Source organism: Oncorhynchus nerka, linkage group LG7 (genome assembly GCF_034236695.1).
Source record: "Oncorhynchus nerka isolate Pitt River linkage group LG7, Oner_Uvic_2.0, whole genome shotgun sequence".
Lineage (NCBI taxonomy): Eukaryota > Metazoa > Chordata > Actinopteri > Salmoniformes > Salmonidae > Oncorhynchus > Oncorhynchus nerka.
This window is the reverse complement of record NC_088402.1, coordinates 49682839-49707850: the sequence shown is the minus strand read 5'-3', so window position 1 is coordinate 49707850 and position 25012 is coordinate 49682839. Positions and strand designations below refer to the sequence as shown.

At 42.8% G+C, this 25012-nt stretch overlaps 1 protein-coding gene across 1 annotated transcript in view; it reads right to left on the bottom strand.

Annotated features, from left to right (window-relative positions):
• Positions 1 to 25012, bottom strand: part of LOC115131828 (dedicator of cytokinesis protein 3-like) — a 60608-nt gene that overhangs the window by 15994 nt on the left and 19602 nt on the right. The window contains 17 exon segments of the mRNA XM_065021073.1: positions 702 to 872; positions 1074 to 1155; positions 1394 to 1494; positions 1663 to 1746; positions 1891 to 1988; positions 2117 to 2288; positions 2395 to 2501; positions 2625 to 2787; positions 5592 to 5716; positions 9556 to 9681; positions 10488 to 10576; positions 13131 to 13278; positions 13392 to 13452; positions 13667 to 13748; positions 14260 to 14438; positions 14733 to 14774; positions 16208 to 16292. Of these exon segments, the coding sequence (XP_064877145.1) occupies positions 702 to 872; positions 1074 to 1155; positions 1394 to 1494; positions 1663 to 1746; positions 1891 to 1988; positions 2117 to 2288; positions 2395 to 2501; positions 2625 to 2787; positions 5592 to 5716; positions 9556 to 9681; positions 10488 to 10576; positions 13131 to 13278; positions 13392 to 13452; positions 13667 to 13748; positions 14260 to 14438; positions 14733 to 14774; positions 16208 to 16292 (1915 nt within the window).

The following is a 25012-nucleotide window of genomic DNA, read 5'->3' as shown; positions in this document are numbered from 1 at the left end:
GACAAAGAGAGAAGGGCAGAGAGAGAGGAGCAGGTCTTTAGATCATTCGTATTCCTCCATTCTATAAATGACACTATGTCATCGGTAAGGTAGTTATAGTAACATCCATACAGGGTGCGTAAAGAGACAAATCGTAAAATGTCCTATAAAAAGAGGACAAACAAAAACAGGGCGGGTCCATACTCGCAAACTCTTGCTTAAACCAGAGGTTTTGTATATGTATAAACCGGAGGTAGCCGTTTTATACAAAAGGTCTAAGCCTCCGGTTTCAGCAAGAGTTCAGCAAGCATGGACCTGGCAGTGCGACGCATATCTGATTGCGGGAGGTTCACAAGCTGACAGAGAGCAACTGCTGCACTGGGTCACCAACACAAGGTGGCACTGTGACTTACTGAGACAGGAGAGACCCCTGGAGCATGACTACCACAGAAAGGCATGCAGTTGATCACACCCCTAAACTGTCCAAGAGCAAGCCAAGGATGGGCCAACAGTAAAAGGAGGGATCAGAGCAAAAATACAATTATACAAATGACAAATGCATTACATGCAAGCAACAGATAGACAAATCAGTGCATTTTCACTGGTCTTCTATGTAGAAGAGGAGGACAATACCCAGGGTCAAGAACTATAACATTTCAGCCTTCTGGCATAAAGAAAAGCTAAGTTATATACAGACAGACATGACATTTTGATGTTCTGACCTGTGTGAAGACGAGGGTCTCAGAGCTGCGGCTGTCCAGACTCAACACAAAGCGGATGGACTGGAAGAGTTCCTGGATGCTGGCTCTGAACTGGTCCTCCTCCATACCACAGGTCGCCCGTGAGTACAGGATCCGAGACTGGACAATGAACTTAAACAGGTACTCCAAAGCCTGCAGGGTGGACAGAGGACGGAACAAGTTACAATTACCTGTAAAATACCATTTGTTTATATGATGTGTTCTGTTGTGTTGTGTCAAGTCATATTTCCTTTCATCTATATGTTGCATGTTTGGTAAAGAAAAGCATGTTGGGAGTGTAACCGTTTGAAGGTTTGTCCAGACCTCCCTCTCATGTCCTGATGTGAGCTTTACCTTCATGGCCTCTTGGATGTGGTCCTGTCTGACAACCTCAGCAGAGCGGTCCATGTACCACTTCAGACAGCGGATTAGCTCTCTACGAGAAGACAGAGTAAAGTGTGTAAAACATGGGGGATCCCATGGCCATATAAGACAAACAAAATGCACATTAGCGTCATACTATATTTCTGTATTATTGCAGAGAGCAAGACAAATCTTGTATAATACGTTATGAGCAAAAAAAAACTGCTATGGCTTCCACTCAGCTACATGATACTGACATCAATACCTCTCAAACAATAGAAGCAGTTTAAATGGTATACGTGGCACATTACTTGTAGGCCAGAGCTCCTGCAAAGTGGTTCTGTATGTAGGCCTCCATTACAGGCCGGAAGTGGTAGAAACGACTGTCCCTGAGAAGGTTGATGATAAACACCTGAGGGCAAAAAGACAGACAGAGAGGAAAACAAAAGATAGGTTTTAGCCATAATGGAGAAAAGTTGATTATGATGTAGTCACACACATGCAGGCATTCACACATGTAGTAACACATACACAATATTCCATTACATTGAATGAGGTTGATCTCTCCATCTTGACCTACCAATGACTGGAAAACCAGTGGTCCGTATTTATCGGTGTTGTCATCCAGGAGACAAAACAGTGTATCCAGGACATCTCGTAGGAACTGCAGGAGAGAGGAGCCAGGTCAATCATTTCATCATCATATTTCCCCATAAATTTGTCTAGTCACAGATCTGTTAGTGTTTGGCCAAACAGTCAAGAGGGGTATTTCCTAGATGTATGTATTGATTGACTAAAAGAGTGTTGCCTTGACAATCTCCTCTCCGTTGATGTGGCGTAGTCTGCCCAGGATGTCCAACACCCGGTCAGTGTGGGCTTTCCAGTTCAGTAGGGCCAGGAGGTCCACTGGAAACAGAATAGAATAAACAGAAATACATGTAAAGCTCTGGCTAATGGCTGAGGCTAGGACAGTCAAAGCTCTGTTATAGCGCTGTGTGAGTGTGGTGAGATGCAGTGTAGTGAGTGGGCCATACCATTCTGGGTGAGCTTGGTGGAGCAAAGCTGTGTGGAGACCCAGAAGGTCTCCTTGGGGTTCCTCTGGAAGGGCAGGGTGGAGGGCAGGTTGGGGCAGCTGTTGAAGTCCTCCTTACAGCAGGGCATGCTCAGGTACAGGCCCTGGTTACTGAACGTTGCATTCTCATCACACTGGGGAACAGAGGCACAACATAGACACGTGTTAGATAGAAATGACAGAGAATAATGTAGAATAGCTGCTATATGCAAGCATTGGTGCAAGTCTGTGTGACCCCACCTTATAGACATAGAGTTCATGGCTCTCATCTGATAGCGTGGTCCCATCCTCCCTCATCAAAGGAGTGAAGGAAAAACCAAACAGCTTCTTCTCCCCTTTGTCTTTAGCTGAGGAGAGACAAAGGCATTACCAAATAGTTTATACCATATACACAGCATAGACAACACCATACACAATTCTGTATTGCTATCAGGTTCATAACAATAATATTTTAAGTCATGTTGACCTACTGGAGCAGTGTCTGAACTCGAAGCGCAGGTGTGATCCTCTGAAGCGGTCTATGGGGATGGGTAGTTTGATCATCTCACTCCAGCGAGGGCTGTTGTTGTGGTAGAGGACAAAGGACCGGTGCTCACTTGTGTTTGGCTCCCCACTACCCAGACTGATACAGTCCTGATGGTGGGAACAGAGAGAGGACAGGTACTCTTAATTTGATCACTGTTTTGTGGCGGCAAATGTTCCTGCATATCAGCAAATTTAAATGAGCCCTGTGATTTACATTTACATTTACATTTAAGTCATTTAGCAGACGCTCTTATCCAGAGCGACTTAGATGCAGTATGTTCACTGATTTAGATACGGTCTCTTTCTCACCATGCAGGGGCAGTCAAGTAATTCAGACCAGTGCCAGCTGTCAAGTGTATTCAAAATGCAGCCATACAGTAGACTACACCTAAACTATAGCCCATCAAAACTACTCACACACAGGCCTAATATCAGATGTAAAGAAAATATGAAATTGAGAATAGTGAGGCAGCCTATGGAATGGAGTGTGACTGACTGGAAAAAATATATATATATATTTTAGATCTACAGTATACCCTGAGTGTACACAACATTATGAACACCTTCCTAATATTGAGTTGCACCCCCTTTTGCCCTCAGAACATTCTCAATTCTTTGGGGCATGGACTCTACAAGGTGTTGAAAGCTTTCCACAGGGATGCTGGCCCATGTTGACTCCAAAGCTTATAAACTCAGCAAACAAAAGAAATGTCCCTTTTTCAGGACACTGTCTTTCAAAGATAATTCGTAAAAATCCAAATAACTTTACAGATCTTCATTGTAAAGGGTGTTAACACTGTTTCTCGTGCTTGTTCAATGAACCATAAACAACAAATGAACATGCACCTGTGGAACGGTCGTTAAGGCACTAACAGCTTACAGACGGTAGGCAGAGTTCACAGTTTCACAGTTATGAAAACTTAGGACACTAAGGAGGCCTTTCTACTGACTCTGAAAAACACAAAAAAGAAAGATGCCCAGGGTCCCTGCTCATCTGCGTGAACGTGCCTTAGGCATGCTGCAAGGAGGCATGCAGATGTGGCAAGGGCAATAAATTGCCATGTCTGTACTGTGAGACGCCTAAGAAAGCGCTACAGAGAGACAGGAAGGACAGCTGATCATCCTCGCAGTGGCAGACCACGTGTAACATCTGCACAGGATCGGTACATCGGAACATCACACCTGCGTGACAGGTACAGGATGGCAACAACTGCCCAAGTTATACCAGGAACGCATAATCCCTCCATCAGTGATCAGACTGTCGGCAATAGGCTGAGAGAGGCTGGACTGAGGGCTTGTAGGCCTGTTGTAAGGCAGGTCCTCACCAGACATCACCAGCAACAACATTGCCTATGGACACAAACCCACCGTCGCTGGACCAGACAGGACTGGCAAAAAGTGCTCTTCACTGACAAGTCGCGGTTTTGTCTCAACAGGGGTGATGGTCGGACCCTTGTTTATCGTCGAAGGAATGAGTGTTACACCGAGGCCTGTACTCTGGGCAGTGTGTCACAGCATCAGACTGAGCTTGTTGTCGTTGCAGGCAATCTCAATGCTGTGCGTTACAGGGAAGACATCATCCTCCCTTATGTGGTACCCTTCCTGCAGGCTCATCCTGACATCACCCTCCAGCATGACAATGCCACCAGCCTTACTGCTCGTTCTGTGCGTGATATCCTGCAAGACAGGAACGTCAGTGTTCTGCCATCGCCAGCGAAGAGCCCGGATCTCAATCCCATTGAGCACGTCTGGGACCTGTTGGATCGGAGGGTGAGGGCTAGGGCTATTCCCCCCAGAAATGTCCGGGAACTTGCAGGTGCCTTGGTGGAAGAGTGGGATAACATCTCACAGCAAGAACAGACACATCTGGTGCAGTCCATGAGGAGGGGAGATGCACTGCAGTACATAATGCAGCTGGTGGCCACACCAGATACTGACTGTTACTTTTGATTTTGACCCCCCCCTCCTATTCAATATCTGTTAGTCACATGTCTGTGGAACTTGTTCAGTTTATGTCTCAGTTGTTGAATCTTGTCATGTTCATACAAATATTTACACATGTTAAGTTTGCTGAAAATAAACGCAGTTGACAGTGAGAGGACGTTTCTTTTTTTCCTGAGTTTACAATGAATGAGAAAGTTACAGGCACACAAATATCATAACCCCCCCCCCCCAAAAAAAAAAAATGTCTTGGGGGTATGATATTTGTGCGTCTGTAACTTTCTCATTCATTATTATTCACGGTTCATTCAGGACTATCTGTAATCATAATAGCATCAACATTAATGTTGAAGAAGTGTTTAGAAACATACTCTATTCTTATTTATAAAAAAGTGACTCCAAAATGACAATACATTATTTATATTGGGCACAAAACAATCAAACACAACCAAAGTGTGTTAACTGGCGCCCAGTGGACCTGCAGTTAAGGCTCGCACACATGCACAGAATTTGGATATAGCTTTTGTCTGTCAGTCGTTCAGGGTGCTGTGTTTTAAGTACCACCTGCTGTAGGTGCCTGACTACCGCCATTTGTCTTGCGGTTCCACATGTAAAATCAGTGTGCACTCTGTTTGCAAATTACATTCAGAGGTGCTAAGTACTCTTGACCAGCAAACACTATTGGTGTGTCTGAGCCCTAAGGTACAATGTTGGTACGGTAGTGCATTGTATATAAACACTGCTTACAGCTGCCCCCTGGCGGCGATTCTACATATTTCTTCAGATGATCAATTCCTCATGCTGTAGGATTATTTTCCTCCTGCGACGAAATGGGTCAAATAAAGATTCAACATCTGTAGCTGGATGGATAAATAAATGGATGGATGTATAATGGTGTTATAGTCTATCAAATTGTCGAAATAAAAAATCCCAAACAACTACGACAAACCAACAGAAATATTCTCTCTTACCTTGAGTGTGTCCCCATCAGCGTAAAGCACATAGACAGTGACCTCAATGTTTTTCTGGACACTCTTGCCCCCCCTCTCAAAGTCCCCACGCTCCAGGGTCAGGTACAGGTCATTACGAGTGTCACCTAGGATACGGGCACAGTCAAACCACGTTAGGCACTAACACAGTGGTCAGTTTTAAACTATTCTCTCAGGCCTTCCCAGATACAATGTCACTACAGTTCAGAGGAACAGGCCTTCCAAGCCTAGTACAAAACCTGTGCCATGTGCTGCGAATGGAAGTTTCATGAGCACGGAATTGTTCGTTTACCTTTAATTATACTCTGTTTTTGTCTTCTTCTATAATTTACCTGAGCCCCAAGTGATCCTGGGGTAGCACAGAGGAGTGTGAACATGATGAATAAGGATGCAGTGATGACGCCAAACATTATTGTTCTTGTCAACAACAAAAAATTGCCCTCCTGAGCTGTAATGTACACACTAGCTTATAACTGTCTCAGCACCCCTTATGAGGTCCGTGCTTAATGGAAAATATAGAAATGACTACAGTGAAAGAAGATATTGCATTTATTTATAAAATCAGATGTTATTAACAGTACCAGTCAAAGGTTTGGACACGTACTCATTCAAGGGTTTTATCTTTATTTTAACTATTTTCTACACTGTAGAATAATAGTGACGACATCAAAACTATGAAATAACACGTGGAATCATGCAGTAACCAAAAAAAGTGTTAAACAAATCCAAATATATTTGAGATTTTAGAATCTTCAGCAGCCACCCTTTGCCTTGATGACAGCTTTGTACACTCTTGGCATTCTCTCAACCAGTTAAAAAATATGGTTATAAAATATATTTTGATTTGTTAAACACTTTTTTGGTTATTACTATTTCTTCACTACTATTATTCTACAACTTAGAAAACAGTCAATATAAAGAAAAGCCCTTGAATGAGTAGGTGTGTCCAAACTTTTGACTGGTACTGTATGTGTGTGTGTGTGTGTGTGTGTGTGTGTGTACACACTGTAGTATTAAATCTCAATTGAGGCCTAGAAGAGGAATGCTGAATGATGAAACAAGTTGAAATAAACATGTGAGAGAAATGCACACATCTCACAAAAGCGCGCACACACACAACTTACTTTACTCCTTTATTCTTTGAAGACCTCAGTTATTTGTTTACAAATGGTCATGGTTTTAGCCTCTGACCAAAATGTTGTCAGAAGTATAGAACTGCCGCCTACATTCTCCCCAGTACAGACCTAACTGAAATGTGTTTATTTCAAGTAAAACATCTGGTTGTGAGCATTTTGGTGTCTGGTGTCCAACTGGGTCTGTTCAACTGGTGTCCTCCTGAACATCTGGTTTGCTCACCTAATTACTCACTTCCCTTGAACGAAACACTAGCCATAGTTTCTGGAACCCCTCCCTACTTCCTACCCTCTACTCCGGTCGTCACAACTTACGACAGCCACAAAGTCATAAACCCTGCCTATATTTACAATTTATCATTTTTAAATCAGATTTTAAACCTAACCATAGCCTTAACCACATTGCTAACCCTAACTGTAAATTAAGACCAAAAAGCACATTTTTGTTTTCATACATTTTTACGATATAGCCAATTTTGACTTTGACCTACTACCCAACACCCTATCCCCTACCTCAGGGTTTCCCAACTATTGGCCCATGGGTGATTTTATTTGCCTTCCCTGCCAGTTTTCTGAGCCCAAAGAACACTTTACTATAGGACAATTATTTTTTGACATAAGACTGTAAAAACACACAGCAAATCAGCTCCAAGTCATTTTAATTTTGGAAATCTTTGTCATATCTTTGTCATTCCCTGTCATAGGTCAGTTGGTATCACCACTTTATTTTAAGAATGTGAAATGTCATAGTGGAGAGTAGAGAGAATTATTTATTTCAGCTTTTATTTCTTTCATCACATTCCCAGTGGGTCAGAAGTTTACATACACTCAATTCGTTTTTGGAAGCATTGCCTTTAAATTGTTTAACCTGGATCAAACGTTTCGGGTAGCCTTCCACAAGCTTCCCACAATAAGTTGGGTGAATTTTGGCCCATTCCTCCTGACAGAGCTGGTGAAACTGAGTCAGGTTTGTAGGCCTCCTTGCTTGCAAACTTTTTCAGTTCTGCCCACAAATTTGCTATAGGATTGAGGTCGGCACTTTGTGATGGCCACTCCAATACCTTGACTTTGTTGTCCTTAAGCCATTTTGCCAAACCTTTGGAAGTATGCTCGGGTCATTGTCCATTTGGAAGCTTTAACTTCCTGACTGATGTCTTGAGATATTGCTTCAATATATCCACATAATTTTACTCCCTCATGATGCCATCTATTTTGTGAAGTGCACCAGTCCCTCCTGCAGCAAAGCACCCCCACAACATGATGCTGCCACCCCCATGCTTCACGGTTGGGATGGTGTTTTTCAGCTTGCAAGCCTCCCCCTTTTTCCTCCAAACATAACGATGGTCATTATGGCCAAACAGTTCTATTTTTGTTTCATCAGACAAGAAGACATTTCTCCAAAAAGTACGATCTTTGTCCCCATGTGCATTTGCAAACCGTAGTCTGGCTATTTTATGGCGGTTTTGGAGCAGTGGCTTCTTCCTTGCTGAGCGGCCTTTCAGGTTCCGTCGATGTAGGACTCGTTTTACTGTGGATATAGATACTTGTGTACCGGTTTCCTTCAGCATCTTCACAGGTCCTTTGCTGTTGTTCTGGGATTGATTTACACTTTTTGCACCAAAGTACCTTCATCTCTAGGAGACAGAACGCGTCTCCTTCCTGAGAGGTGTGACGGCTGCGTGGTCCCATGGTGTTCATACTTGCGTACTATTGTTTGTACAGATGAACATGGCACCTTCAGGCGTTTGGAAATTGCTCCCAAAGATGAACCAGACTTGTGGATGTCTACAATTTTTTTCTGAGGTCTTGGCTGATTTCTTTTGATTTTCCCATGATGTCAAGCAAAGAGGCACTGAGTTTGAAGGTAGGCCTTGAAATCCAATCCACAGGTACACCTCCAATTGACTCAAATGATGTAAATTAGCAAATCAGCTTCTACATTTACATTACATTTACATTTAAGTCATTTAGCAGACGCTCTTATCCAGAGCGACTTACAAATTGGTGCGTTCACCTTAAGACATCCAGTGGAACAGCCACTTTACAATAGTGCATCTAAATCTTTTAAGGGGGGGTGAGAAGGATTACTTTATCCTATCCTTCTAAAGCCATGACATTTTCTGTTATTTTCCAAGCTGTTTAAAGGCACAGTCAATTTAGTGTATGTAAACTTCTGACCCAATGGAATTGTGATACAATCAATTATAAGTTAAATAATCCGTCTGTTAGAATAGTTAGAAAAATTACCTGTGTCATACACAAAGTAAATGTCCTAACCGACTTGCCAAAACTATAGTTTGTTTACAAGAAATTTGTGGAGTGGTTGAAAAACAAGTTTTAAATACTCCAACCTAAGTGTTTGTAACCTTCCAACTTCAACTGTATGTGATCAAATCAAAGTTATTTGTCACATGCTTTGTAGACAACAGGTGTAGACTAAGAGCAAAATGCTTACGGGTCATTTTCCAACAATGCAGAGTTCAAAGATAAGTAACAAAATCAAATTGAATCGTGTACAAATTTTGAATTGATTATGTTTTAGTTCAATATTATATCTGTTTGGGCTTTTTGCGGTTATTTTGTAGTCTTCAAATTATTTGTTAAAATTTTCCGGCCCCCTGATCATCCGCTCAAGATCGCACCATGACTGAACAAATCGCACCATGACTGAATCTAGTTAATGATCCCTGCCCTACTCCCTATCCCCTACCCCTGACCTGGCACAATGATGTCAGGGAAGCCCAGTTTGTGTGTAATGGCCAGGGCCCTGCTGAACATGGCCAGGTTCTATCATCCTACCCCCTACCCTTCACCTGGCATGATGACATCAGAGAAGCCGAGTTTGCGCATGATGGCCAGGGACCTGCTGAACACAGCATGATTCTCCCTCCTGATCTGATCCAGCTCCCCCCGCAGCAGCTGTAGAGAGATGATGAGGCCTGGGGGGGGGGGAGCACGCAAGCAAAAGGGGGGAAAAGAGGAAGAGGATGATAGAGGGAGGAGAAGGAAAAGTGAGAGAAAGAAGAGAGAAAGAGGGTGAGGGAAAAGGGGTATTTAAGGGACGTTAATCAGAGTGCGGGGGAGGTAGAGACAGGAGCATGGATGGAGAGATGGGAGTCAGAGCAAGGAATAGGAGAGAGAAAAAGTGGTTGGTTTTAGGAATAGAAAAACAGAGGAGAAGGGTTTTGGAGCAAGACAAGATGACTGAATTCAGTGACTCGCATTATGCTGTAGAAATATACCAGTGAGATTCGGAGAAAAAAAACTGAGGGACATAAAGATGTTTGTAGTGCAGACATTCTATCAGTCCAACTAAAACGAACTGACATACCTAACCACAGATAATAGAGTATATACTCTATCTCCTGGACATATGCAGTTAAACATCAATAATAACAGCCCTTTCCTTCAGCTTAACCTCAATGCTGATTGTCACGGTCATGGTGATCAATACTCAATCTTCGAGGACAGACAGGGCCAGTAACGTATGCATCTCATAACACGTCTAAAACGTTCTTTTCAACTTACCTTCTTTCTTAGTTGGTAATTCACACCCTTTAACAACATACAATGTCCTAGAATTCCATTTAAATTTAGTCAATTTAGGAGATTGTCATTTCAATTCAAGAATTGAAAACTGCCATTTATCTTCGATGAAGATGACTCATTTCCAATTTTTACTTCCTGAATTGAAATGGAACTGACCCCACAGATGTACAGTCCTGAATGATGCCATCATATGTACCATAGTTGGTGCTAGGAGCTGAGTACTTGGTACTAGACTTGCGGATGATGTTCTCGTGGATCTGAAACCAGTCGTTCTCATTATTACATCTGGAGAAAAAGAGAAGATGGAGAAAAGCATTAACGACACCCACATTAGAGGGGGACAGATGGAGAGATTTGGACGGTTGCCGGGGGACTAACTGAACAGCATGTCCCAGAAGCGTTTTCCTCCGGGACAAAAGGTACCAGCTGGGGGGGACGCTATCAAGCAGCATATTACCCCAAACTCACAGGCCACTAAGCTGAGCTGACAGCAAGTTCTCTCCTCTCCACTAGGAGAGGAGGCCCAAGGGCCCCTGGGAGAGGCATGGGGGGAAACGCACATGCTGAAGCCTTATCGGAGCGGACAGTTTAGGAGGCAGCTCTGTGCTCACAACGCTGCTTGCTTTTTCTGAGACATGTGCAAAGGGCTAATTATAATCATCATCATAAAAATAGTTCATTTTATAATGCACAATTTCTTTAGTGTACGGTATCAAGCCGTTTCAAGGCAAGATACATTATTTATACAGAAGTATGTGGACACCCCGTCAAAATTAGTGGATTCGGCTATTGCAGCTACACCCGGTGCTGACAGGTGTATACAATTGAGCACACGGCCATGCAATCTTCATAGACAAACATTGGCAGTAGAATGGGCCTTACTGAAGAGCTCAGTGACTTTCAACATGGCACAGTCATAGGATACCATCTTCCCAACAAGTCAATATTGTCAAATTTCTGCCCTGCTAGAGCTTCCCTGGTCAACTGTAAGTGCTGTTATGTGAAGTGGAAATGTCTAGGAGCAATAACGGCGCTACCGCGAAGTGATAGACCACACAAGCTCACAGAACAGGACCACCTAGTGCTGAAGCGCGCATTGCGTAAAAATGATCTCTCCTTGGTTGCAACATACACTACCGAGATTCAAACTGCCTCTGGAAGCAACATCAGAACAAGGACTGTTTGTCGGGAGCGTCTTGAAATGGTTTCCGTGGCCGAGCAGCCTCACACAAGCCTAATATCACCATGCGCAATGCCAAGCGTTTGCTGGAGTGGTGTAAAGCTAGCCACCATTGGACTCTGGAGCAGTGGAAACGCATTCTCTGGAGTGACGAATCACGCTTCACCATCTGGCAGTCCGACGGACGAATCTGGGTTTGGCGGATGCCAGGAGAACACTACCTGCCCCAATGCATAGTGCCAACTGTAAAGTTTGATGAAGGAGGAATAATGGTCTGGGGCTGTTTTTCATGGTTCAGGCTAGACCCCTTAGTTCCAGTGAAGGGATATCTTGACGCTACAATGACATTGTAAATGATTCTGTGCTTCCAACTTTGTGGCAACAGTTTGGGGAAGGTCCTTTCCTGTTTCAGCATGACAATGCCCCCGTGCACAAAGCGAGGACCAGTGATTGGTGTGGAAGAACTTGACTGGCCTGCACAGAGCCCTGACAACCCATCGAACACCTTTGGGATGAATTGGAACGCCGACTGCAAGCCAGGTCTAATCGCTCAACATCAGTGCCCGACCTCACTAATGCTCTTGCAGCTGAATGGAAGGCTTTCCATCTAATAGAAAGCCTTCCCAGAAGACTGGAGGCTGTTATAGCAGCAAAGGGGGTCCAATTCCATATTAATGCCCATGATTTTGGAATGAGATATTCGACTAGCAGGTGTCCACATACATTTGGCCCTGTAGTGTATGTAGGGAAAGAGTATTTAAAAGAGCATCAGTGCCACAGTAGAAATCAGTAGTGTCGGGCTAGGCCACATCCAAAACACATGATACAGACCCCTGAGGATGACAGAGGTGGAGGAAGAAAGAAGGAGGATATAGGAGGACAGACAGTAAGGGATGTGCTATAGCTATCTGTTGAGTCACTGAGTCAGAATTCTTCATTTGGTGTTATTTTCCCCTTCTACTCCTCATCAAGCTTTGTCCTCTAACTTTGTTCATTTGTCTAAGTGTCATCTCCATCATGCTCTCATACATACACACACATTCTCTCTCTTTCAGTCTTCCTCTCTCTCTGCCTCTCTAATCTCTTCATCGCTTGGCGGGGGTACAGGAGTGTCTCTTGAGTGGTGCCTAACAGAGGGAGCCAGATTCACATCACACCAGGAGCACAATCTTAGGCCCTGGTTGAGCAGATATTGATTTTCCAGAGGACACTTCATTATCATTCTGGTCCAAGTGCACAACACATCAAAACAGTCAAGCTCTTGGTAGGGAACATTCACACAACATTGGTAGAACATTCATACCTCGGTAAAAACAGCAGAATTACAGCTAATGGCTTTGTCTCCAGAGATCATTTTTCAGTCATTTTAATAGAGATATCTTTGTGAAAGGCTGATGACACACTACAGTGTTCAGTTATTCTGGCTATCACCTCATACTAATTTAGATGGTGTCCCTATTTACAAAGACTCCAGCTACATACGGTATAGTATGAGGTATCAGCAAAAGAACAGTTTAGTATTTTTTTTAAACTTTAGTTTAAATGTTAGTTCATGTGCATTGTCCCAGTCAAATAAATACATTGTAAGTCGCTGTGGATAAGATCATCTGCTAAATGACTGAAATGTAGAATGCGAGTCAGGATCAGACAGTGACTCACGTGTAAACTTTGAGCACAAAGTCCTTCTCCTCTTGGAGGTCTGTGATGGTGTGAAACACGTCACTCATGGCCAGAGCAGCACAGCCGTACGGTCTCCTGTACTGCACGTGGGGTGGACCCTTCTTTGAGTCATTCAACAACATACGACCTGGAGACAACATCAACAACAACGCATTAGCTCGATATGAGGAATGCTACTTTCCAAGGTTTCCTGGAATGAACATTGTGATAATTCTGTTACTCCATCTCACATAGGCTTACCAGTTCGTATGACATGTGCTACAATGTACAGGTCTCTCTTCAGGTCTTTACTGCTCAGATCCTAAAAATAAAACATAAATCCACTATTAACAAGAAAATACTGGAGCTTACTCAAAGCACATGGATGTGAGGCATGCGTTTATGTACACAACACATTATTTACTTACATTTGTTGCTGTTTTACCGTGGTTGCTGTTGAAAAACATATCTAAGAATAGCTCATCTAAGCTAAAATCCTATGAGCTATCATCTAAGGGTGGAGAGCTGAGAGTTACCGTGAAGAGAGCACACAGACGGTCCACCTTCTCTGGGTTCTTTGGTCCTCCACTTTTGTTCAGTCTCACCATAAACTTCTCACTGAGGAGGAAGACATATGTTACAGTACATGAATCAAGGCACACTGTTCTTCATTTACTCATTCAACCAAGTAGTCCCATTGAGATCATTCTATTTTGCGAGTGTAAGAAACCTTGAACTTCACAATGTGGTGCTGTCTGGGGGTGTAAATGGGTCACATGAGGGGAAGGCCTTGCGCTGAGTAAGGGTGACATGTTGTGGGTGTGGTGTGTGTCTACTATGCCCTCTAGCACTTGCTCAACTTGGGTTGTTTGAGTGTGTGTGTTCTGCATGTGCATGCCCTGTGTGTGTGTATGAGTTGTGTGTGTCCATCCTGTATGTTTGCTGTATGTGTACTGGAGCCCTCCCTCCAGTACCGGTTCTGCTCATTGTCACATGTATCATAGAAGTAAAATAAGATGTCCTGTGGCTCCCTCTCAAGTAACTGACCTGCTTGCTTTTGCACAAGTGCCTGTAGAGGTTGTGTTCGTGTGTCCGGTGTGTGTTTATTTAGTGTTGACCGTGCATATACCTGATCTGTTTGTTGTCACGGGTGTCGTAGAGGGAGAAGAAGACATCTGCCTCCTCGCTGATGGTGTTGTAGGTGAAACTCTTCAGGTTGATGAAGAGGTGGTGTTGCACCGGAACACGGCAACCGTCTCCATGGCGCTGACGCACGCTGTCGCCCTGAGAACGATCGGACGACGAACACTAACAAGACAGGTCCTTACTGAGGGGCAAAGCTCTGACTGCACTGCACGCATGCTACGTCTATCTACCCTTTGAAGGTTGTCACTGTGTGGTACACATGTTCGTGGATGCGTTTTGTCAGCTTGGTGATCGTTCACATTGAATGGATTTGTGATAGTGTTGATGGTTATTGTGATCATTCAAAATGGAGGCATGGGTTTTGTCAGTAAAGTAATGTCAAATTAGTTCTCATGCATATAGTGTATCTCCACCCATTATCTAGCTACTGCATAGCAGATTATATTGAGTTCATACCTGGTTTGTGCTTGGCTGGCCACAGTGTCTGCTGGATGCATGCTGTGGGGTACATAGAGAAGAGTGATTTTAGTTTAGTCAAACATTCTATTCATGATCAATACACTAGTTCCTCACAAAAAGCCCACACCTGTTGTATAGTACTGTGCAATAGAGGCATGAATTCTGATAAAAAGGCGCCCACCAATTTTGCCTAGAGGTTGCTTCAGTGAGCAGTATCCCCAAAATAAGTCCACATGAGGCAAAGCATGAGCCCATGGGAGAGGAGAGGACAAAGCACATATCTCCCACACACACACCACACACACACACACACACACACGCACAAACCTCTCTGCTCCGCAAACTAAGAGATCTCTTTTACTCCCACCTGAAGAGGTGCCAAGGCCTGTGTGCCCTGCCAAAAACAAGCTCACTTTCATCGACCTAGTGAGGAGGCTTTTGGCAGGGATGAACCACACTGTTGTTTCTGGACCGAACACTTAATGCACTAACAATCTGCCTGCAAAGCCGATAAAAATGGCACAGGAATAAAAGGCGACTGCAGGGCAGTAGGAGACGGTATTAGACCAGCATATTGACCCTCCACTATTGGTCAAGACTGGGTCTCCTGTTTCCAAGACGGCCTCCCCCAAAACATGACATCTGCGTCTGAGCAGTGATTACACTTTCCTAATTCTGGATCAGGCTGAGAAATTCTAAAATCGCCTTTTACTGGGGGTGTACACTTAGCTTACAACTCCCTAATACGTTACTACAGCTTATTCCAAATTCCAAGAGCACATTTGGGATATATCTTATTTATAGAATTGTGTCTCAACTATAGATGTGGTTAGTTTACATAACCCAGACTGTAGTATTGCAATTACAATAACCAAAACTATTGCTTTTTAAAATCCTCTCACAGGGTTGTCACAGTGCATCTAGTGAACATTCAAGTTTTGGTCACGTGTGCGCTTGTAGAGGGACACTCTCAATATGGCAGAAACGTGGGCTTAAAGAGCAGGGGGGATGAACTGTTTTGAGCCACAAAAGCAGAGTTGTGCCGCACGCACACGCGCTCAAACACCCTTACTAAGAAAATGCATTACAAGACACATACATTCACAAGTGTACAAGGCAGAGAAACACAAATCATACAGCACACACAGATTCCAACATACATTTGCATAAAACACACTTGTCAGTAAATACAAAAAAATACAGTAATTCACGACCCACACACTTACATTAAAATATTACCACACAAAGGAAGAACAGTTTTAGTCAAATATATGGAAGTACCCTGTGCCTGTAAAATAATATTCAATTCATAAATACATTATAATAATGCACATCTTGAGGGTCACTGTTCTCTTATTTCCCAGGGGTTTGGTAGGGGAAATGATGTGTATAGATTTGCATTCACACATAACACCCATATAGAATGGCCATGTATAGAATGCAACATTAATACCTCCCTATGTTGACCATACCATTTTGTAGAGTTCAGATGCACTGATATGATCCGGATCCACCATTTCAAACTCCTTTCTAGGAACAAGGTCCAGGCCAAGGTGCCTGTTGAGAGAGAGAGAGAGAGAGAGAGAGAGAGAGAGAGAGAGAGAGAGAGAGATGAGGAGAGCGAGAAAGAAGAGCCAGCGAGAGGTGGGAAGCAACAAATCATAACATTAACCATCATAGAACACACAAAAAGCATTTCCTCTTATCTACATCATAAATACTCTTATAAGCAAGCATATAAGGCATTTAGGTCTTGTTCAGAAAGCTATTATTAAAGGGATACTTCAGGATTTTTGCGAAAGCCCTTTATCTACAATATATGAGATGAACTCATTGATATTATTTATATGTCTGCGTGCAGTTTGAAGAAAGTTGCTAACTAGCGTTAGTGCAGTCGCTAACTAGCGTTAGTTCAGTCGCTAACTAGCGTTAGTGCAGTCGCTAATTTGCGTTAGCGCACCTCCAGTCATTGCATCAACTCTAGTTTGCATTGGCTTGCGAAACTACATCTAACTTCCTTCATACTGGATGCAGAGAGACTTCACGGTATCCATGAGTTGATCTGGCTCCTCGTTCAGCTGGCTCTCGTGCGTCATTGCCAAAATATCCCTTTTGTAAGAAGGGTTTGAACAAGAGCTAATTACCTTTTATTCTTGCAAGAGCATGAGCACCTGGCTTTGTCTGAAAGTGGTGGTGTATTTTTTTGTTGATAAAATATTTTGTTAATATTTTTTGGAATTGCATAAAAATAATTTCCTGCAATTTTACACTGTTTCTTCACAGGGGAATCCATATTTATGAACATAACAACTATTTGAACATCTTGAAGAAAAATGTGGCCTTAATGGCCATGTGTATAATCTCCGCCCAGCACAGCCAGAAGACTGGCCACCACTCTGAGCCTGGTTATAAATACATTATAAATACATTACATTGAAATTTGATTGACATAGGATTTGCCACAACAAATTACATTGAAAATGTGTTTAATGACTAGATTACTAATCTACTCCCTCCCCTGAAAGTCCCACCCCCAATAATTAATCCTTAAGAGTCCATAATCTAATTAACATAATAAAAATATCCCATCAAAATCTGTCAGTTTAAACTAGAGATAATGTATATTTTTGTGTTTTTGCATGGGCCCGCATCTCAATCCATTACATCGGCGGTGGAAAGTGACAGAGCTACAGCGCTGTTTGTAAGAGGAGGAGACATCCTGAAATCTGTTTTCTCAAGAAAACATCTGTAGTATCTGAATGGTTTGGCCTACTGACTAATATGGCCACTATTGAGAGACGAGACTATCAGGAGCACGATGGTGTTCTCCGTTTTGCTCTACGACCCCCACAAGCCCCTCGGGACTCATCTGCCAACTTCTGTCTGTAGCATCTGAACTGTTTGGGCTACAAACTAATTTAACCCCACTCTGGAAAGGGGAGACTCCGTTTTGCTCTACAACCCGATTTGCGGGCTGTTTCCTGGTCTGACAAACAGCGCTGTAACTCTGCCACTTTCCACTGCAGACGCGACAGGCTGACATAGGGGTATGTGGTGGATTGAGATGCAGCCCATGCAAAAAACAAAAACAACAACAAAAAACATCTCAAGCTTAAAAACTGAAGGATTTTCATGGGGATTTGAATATTATGTTAATTAGATTGATGCAAGGGGGCGTCAATAGACTTAAGGATTAACCGATTGATGTTGGGAAAATATATGGCAACAATGCACAGTGGTGTTAAATGCCTGCAGGTGCCTTTGGATTTTAAAACACCAGTGGAGCAACTAGTGCTTTCTAACTGAACCAAAAAAGTGGCATGCAGGAGGGAGGCAAAAAAACTTTCAAGTGGGACAAACCATTCATCTTGAGGGGCTGCAAAATGCAATCTGTTAATTATATAATAAATAAAGTTGACATATCCATCTTAGTACAGACTAGCTAAAAACATTACTAATCATTGAAAATGACAAATTTTCCAATGGATCATGACACTTTTCTGGTAAAAATGTGGGGATGCAGCTGCTCCATTTTCTCCATTGCTCAGGCGCCTGAGAGCCCAACTACAACCTCGCTCTCCGTAGTCGACGTGAGTAAAACCTTTAAACAGGTTAACATTCGCAAGGCCAGACGGAATACTATGACGTGGATTGAGAGCATGCACTGAACAGCTGGCACATGTATTCTCCTATGCCTGACCCGGTCTGTAATATCAACTTGTTTCAAGCCTGTAGCACTCACATCTATAGTCCTGAAATGCTTATCATTCTGGCTCATACCAACACCATTATCCCAGAAACCTGAGACCCACTCCAATTTGCATACCGCCCCAACAGAACCACAGATGATGCAATTTCTGTTGCACTCCACACTGCCCTCACCCACCTGGACAAAAGGAATACAGCTAAAGTCGGAAGTTTACATACACCTTAGCCAAATACATTTCAACTCAGTTTTTCACAATCCCTGACATTTAATCCAAGTAAAAACTTCCATGTTTTAGGTGAGTTAGGATCACCACTTTATTTTAAGAATGTGAAATGTCAGAATAATAAGAGAGAATAATTTAGTTCAGCTTTTATTTATTTCATCACATTCCCAGTGGGCCAGAAGTTTACATACACTCAATTAGTATTTGGAAGCATTGCCTTTAAATTGTTTAAGATGGGTCAAACACTTCGGAGAGCCTTCCACAGGCTTACCACAATAAGTTGGGTGAATTTTGGCCCATTCCTCCTCACAGAGCTGGTGTAACTAAGTCAGGTCTGTCGGCCTCCTTGCTCCCACACGCTTTTTCAGCTCTGCCCACACATTTTCTATAGGATTGAGGTCGGAGCTTTGTGATGGCCACTCCAATACCTTGACTTTGTTGTCCTTAAGCCATTTTGCCACAACTTTGGAAGTATGCTCGGGGTCATTGTCCATTTGGAAGACCCATTTGCGACCAAGCTTTAACTTCCTGACTGATGTCTTGAGATGTTGCTTCAATATATCCACAATTTTTCTTTCTCGTGATGCCATCTATTTGTGAAGTGCACCAGCCCCTCCTTCAGCAAAGCACCCCCACAACATGCTGCTGCCACCTCCGTGCTTCATGGTTGGGATGGTGTTCTTCAGCTTGGCAAGCCTCCCCCTTTTTCCTCCAAACCTAACGATGGTCATTATGGCCAAACAGTTCTATTTTTGTTTCATCAGACAAGAGGACATTTCTCCAAAAAGTACAATCTTTGTCCCCATGTGCAGTTGCAAACTGTAGTCTGGCTTTTTTATGGTGGTTTTGGAGCAGTGGCTTCTTCCATGCTGAGCGACCTTTCAGGTTATGTCGATATAGGACTCGTTTTACTGTGGATATAGATACTTGTGTACCGGTTTCCTCCAGCATCTTCACATGGTCCTTTGCTGTTGTTCTGGGATTGATTTGCACTTTTCACACCAAAGTACGTTAATATCTAGGAAACAGAACTCATCTCCTTCCTGAGTGGTATGATGGCTGCGTGGTCCCATGGAGTTTATACTTGCGTACTATTGTTTGTACAGATGAACGTGGTACCTTCAGGCGCATGGAAATTGCTCCCAAAGATGAGCCAGACTTGTGGAGGTCTACAATTTTTATTCAGAGGTCTTAGCTGATTTCTTTTGATTTTCCTAGGATGTCAAGCAGAGGCACCGAGTTTGAAGGTAGGCCTTGAAATACATCAACGGGTACACCTCCAATTGACTCAAATTATGTCAGTTAGCCTACCAGAAGCTTCTAAAGCCATTTTCTGGAATTTTCCAAGCTGTTTAAAGGCACAGTCAACTTAGTGTATGTAAACTTCTGACCCACTGGAATTGTGATACGGTGAATTATAAGTGAAATAATCTGTCTGTAAACGATTGTTGGAAAAATGACTTGTGTCATTCACAAAGTAGATGTCCTAACCGACTTGCCAAAACTATAGATTGTTAATAAGAAATTTGTGTAGTGGTTGAAAAACGAGTTTTAAACTTCCGACTGTATACTCAACCTTTCAAAAGTTTGGGGTCACTTAGAAATGTCCTTGTTTTTTAAAGAAAAGCACTTTTGTCCATTAAATTAACAACAAATGGATCAGAAGTACGGTGTAGACATGTTGTAAATGACTATTTGAGCTGGAAACGGCTGATTTTTTATGGAATATGTACATAGGCGTACAGAGGCACATTATCAGCAACTATCACTCCTGTGTTCCAATGGCACGTTATGTTAGCTAACCCAAGTTTATAATTTTAAAAGGCTAATTGATCATTAGAAAACCATTTTACAAATATGCTAGCACAGCTGAAAACTGTTGTGCTGATTTAAAGAAGCATTAAAATGAGATCTTCAGTTTCTTGGTAATTTCTCGCATGGAATTGCCTTAATTTCTTAGAACAGGCATCGACTGACGAGTTACAGAATTAAGGTCTTTGTTTCTGGCCATTTTGAGTCTGTAATCGAACCCACAAATGCTGAAGCTTCAGATACTCAACTAGTCGAAAGAAGGCCAGTTTTATTGCGTCTTTAAATCAGCACAACAGTTTTCAGCTGTGCTAACATACAGTGGGGCAAAAAAGTATTTAGTCTGACCATATGACATTCTCCCAATCTTCTTCTGGATCATCCAAATGCTCTCTAGCAAACTTCAGATGGGCCTGGACATGTACTGGCTTAAGCAGGGGGACACGTCTGGCACTGCGGGATTTGAGTCCCTGGCGGCGTAGTGTGTTACTGATGGTAGGCTATGTTACTTTGGTCCCAGCTCTCTGCAGGTCATTCACTAGGTCCCCCCGTGTGGTTCTGGGATTTTTGCTCACGGTTCTTGTGATCATTTTGACCCCACGGGGTGAGATCTTGCGTGGAGCCCCAGATCGAGGGAGATTATCAGTGGTCTTGTATGTCTTCCATTTCCTAATAATTGCTCCCACAGTTGATTTCTTCAAACCAAGCTGCTTACCTATTGCAGATTCAGTCTTCCCAGCCTGGTGCAGGTCTACAATTTTGTTTCTGGTGTCTTTTGACCGCTCTTTGGTCTGGGCCAAAGTGGAGTTTGGAGTGTGACTGTTTGGGTTTGTGGACAGGTGTCTTTTATACAGATAACAAGTTCAAACAGGTGCCATTAATACAGGTAACGAGTGGAGGACAGAGGAGCCTCTTAAAGAAGAAGTTACAGGTCTGTGAGAGCCAGAAATCTTGCTCGTTTGTAGGTGACCAAACTTATTTTCCTCCATAATTTGCAAATAAATTCATTCAAAATCCTACAATGTTTTTGACACCCCATTTTTTTTCTAATTGTGTCTGTCATAGTTGAAGTGTACCTATGATGAAAATTACAGGCCTCTCATCTTTTTAAGTTAGAGAACTTGCACAATTGGTGGCTGACTAAATACTTTTTTGCCCCTCTAATGATCAATTAGCCTTTTAAAATGATAAACTTGGATTAGACTCCTTGCTGTCCCCAGTCCACCTGGCCATGCTGCTGCTCCAGTTTCAACTGACCTGAGCCCTAGGACCATGCCCCAGGACTACCTGACATGATGACTCCTTGCTGTCCCCAGTCCACCTGGCCATGCTGCTGCTCCAGACCTGAGCACTAGGACCGTGCCCCAGGAATACCTGACATGATGACTCCTTGCTGTCCCCAGTCCACCTGACTGTGCTGCTGCTCCAGTTTAAACTGTTCTGCCTTATTATTATTCGACCATGCTGGTCATTTATGAACATTTGAACATCTTGGCCATGTTCTGTTATAATCTCCACACGGCACAGCCAGAAGAGGACTGGCCACCCCACATATGCTCTCTCTAATTCTCTCTTTCTCTCTCTCAGAGGACCTGAGCCCTAGGACCGTGCCCCAGGAATACCTGACATGATGACTCCTTGCTGTCCCCAGTCCACCTGACTGTGCTGCTGCTCCAGTTTCAACTGTTCTGCCTTATTATTATTCGACCATGCTGGTCATTTATGAACATTTGAACATCTTGGCCATGTTCTGTTATAATCTCCACCCGGCACAGCCAGAAGAGGACTGGCCACCCCACATAGCCTGGTTCCTCTCTAGGTTTCTTCCTAGGTTTTGGCCTTTCTAGGGAGTTTTTCCTAGCCACCGTGCTTCTACACCTGCATTGCTTGCTGTTTGGGGTTTTAGGCTGGGTTTCTGTACAGCACTTTGAGATATCAGCTGATGTACGAAGGGCTATATAAATAAATTCGATTTGATTTGATTAGCTAACACAACGTGCCATTGAAACACAGGAGTGATGGTTGCTGATAATGTGCCTCTGTACGCCTATATAGACAATCCATTAAAAATCAGCCGTTTCCAGCTACAATAGTCATTTACAACATTAACAATGTCTACACTGTATTTCTGATCAATTTGATGTTATTTTAATGGACAGAAAATGTGATTTTCTTTCAAAAACAAGGAAATGTCTATGTGACCCCAAACTTTTGAAAGGTAGTGTGTTATATATAAATAAATAAATACACACTATATTGTACATAAATATACAGTGCTTTCAGTAAGTATTCACACCCCTTGACATTTTCCACATTTTGTTGTGGTACAACCCAGTCACTGCAAAGATACAGGTTGTCCTTCCTAAATCAGTTGTCTGAGACGAAGAAGGAAACCACTCAGAGATTTCTCCATGAGGCCAATCATGACTAAAACAGTTACAGATTTTAACGGCTGTGATAGAAAACTGAGGATGGACCAACAACATTGCAGTTAGTCCACAATACTAAACATAAATTACAGTGAAAAGAAGGACGCCGGTATAGATTTAAAATATTCCAAAACAAGCATCCTGTTTGCAATAAGGCACTAAAGTAAAACTGCAAAAAATGTAGCAAAGAAATTCAATTTATGTCCTGAATTCAAAGCATTACGTTTGGGGCAAATCCAACACACAATGCGGTGGCCACATCATTTTATGGGTATGTTTGTGATCATCAAGGACTAGGGAGTTTTTTTTAGGATAAAAAAAGAATGTAAAGAGAGCTAAGCACAAGCAAAATCCTACAGGAAAACCTGGTTCAGTCTGCTTTCCAATAGACACTGGAAGACAAATTTACCGTTTAGCAGGACAAGAACCTAAAACACAAGGCCAAATATACACTGGAGTGCCTTACCAAGATGACATTGAATGTCCTGGAGTGGCCTAGTTACGGTTTTGACTGAAATTGGTTTGAAAATCTATGGCAAGACTTAAAAATGGATGTCAACTTGGCAGAGCTGGATGAATCTTTAACAAGTAATATGCAAATATTGTACAATCCAGGTGTGCAAAGCTCTTAGAGGCATACCCAGAAAGACTCACAGCTGTTCTAACATGTATTGATTCAAGGGTGTGAATACTAATTGAAATGAGATATCTCTGTATTTCATTTTCAATTCAATACACGTGCTAAAATAAAAATATGTTTTCACTTTGTCATTATGGGATATTGTGTGTAAATGGGTGAGGAAAAACAATTTTGTTAAGGCTGTAACACAACAAAAAGTTGAATAAGTCAAGGGGTATGAATACTTCAGCCACACAGTAAGTCAAAAGTTTGGACACACCCACTCATCCAAGGGTTTTTATTTATTTTTACTGTTTTCTACATTGTAGAATAATAGTAAAGACATCAAAACTATGAAATAACACATGGAATCATGTAGTGACCAAAAAAAAGTTTTAAATCAAAATATATTTTAGATTCTTTAAAGTGTTGCCCGGATGACCGCTTTGCACACTCTTGGCATTCTCTCAATCAGCTGCACCTCGAATGCTTTTCCAACAGTCTTGAAGGAGTCCCCACATATACTGAGCACTTGTTGGCTGCTTTTCCCTCACTACGCGATACAACTCATCCCAAAACATCTCAATTGGGTTGAGGTCGTGTGATTGTGGAGGCCAGATAATCTGATGAAGCACTCCATCACTCTCCTTCTTGGTCAAATAGTCCTTACACAGCCTGGAGGTGTGTTGGATCATTGTCCAAAGGACAGATTTCCACCGGTCTAATGTCCACTGCTCGTGTTTCTTGGCCCAGGCAAGTTTTTTATTACTATTGGTGTCCTTTTGTAGTGGTTTCTTTGCAGCAATTCAACCATGAAGGCCTGATACATGCAGTCTTCTCTGAACAGTTGATGTTGAGATGTGTCTGTTACTTGAACTCTGTGAAGCATTTATTTGGGCTGCAATCTGAGGTGCAGTTATCTCTAATGAAAGTATCCTCTGCAGTAGAGGTAACTCTGGGTCTTCCTTTCCTGTGGCGGTCCTCAAGAGAGCCAGTTCAAGATGATAGCGGGATGAACAGGCCGTGGCTCAGGTCCTTGATGATGTTCTTGGACTTCCTGTGACACTGGGTGCTGTAGATGTGCTGTAGGGCAGGCAGTGTGCCCCCAGTGATGCGTTAGACTATGCACTCTGGAGAGCCCTGCAGTTGCAGATGGTGCAGCCCGACAGGATGCTCTCTATGATGCATCTGTAGAAGTTTGTGAGGGTCTTAGGGGCCAAGCCAAATTTCTCCAGCCTCCTGAGGTTGAAGAGTGCACCTTCATCACCATGCCGTCTGTGTGAAGGGACCAATTCAGGTTGTCAGTGATATCCACGTAGATGAACTTGAAGCTTTGGCTCTCTCCACTGCGGCCCCATCAATGTGGATTGGGGTGTGTTTTTTGCCCTCTCCTGTAGTCCACGATCAGCTCCTTCATTTTGTTGACGTTGAGGAAGTGGTTATTTTCCTAGCACCACTCCACCGGGGCTCTCACCCCCTCCTTGTAGG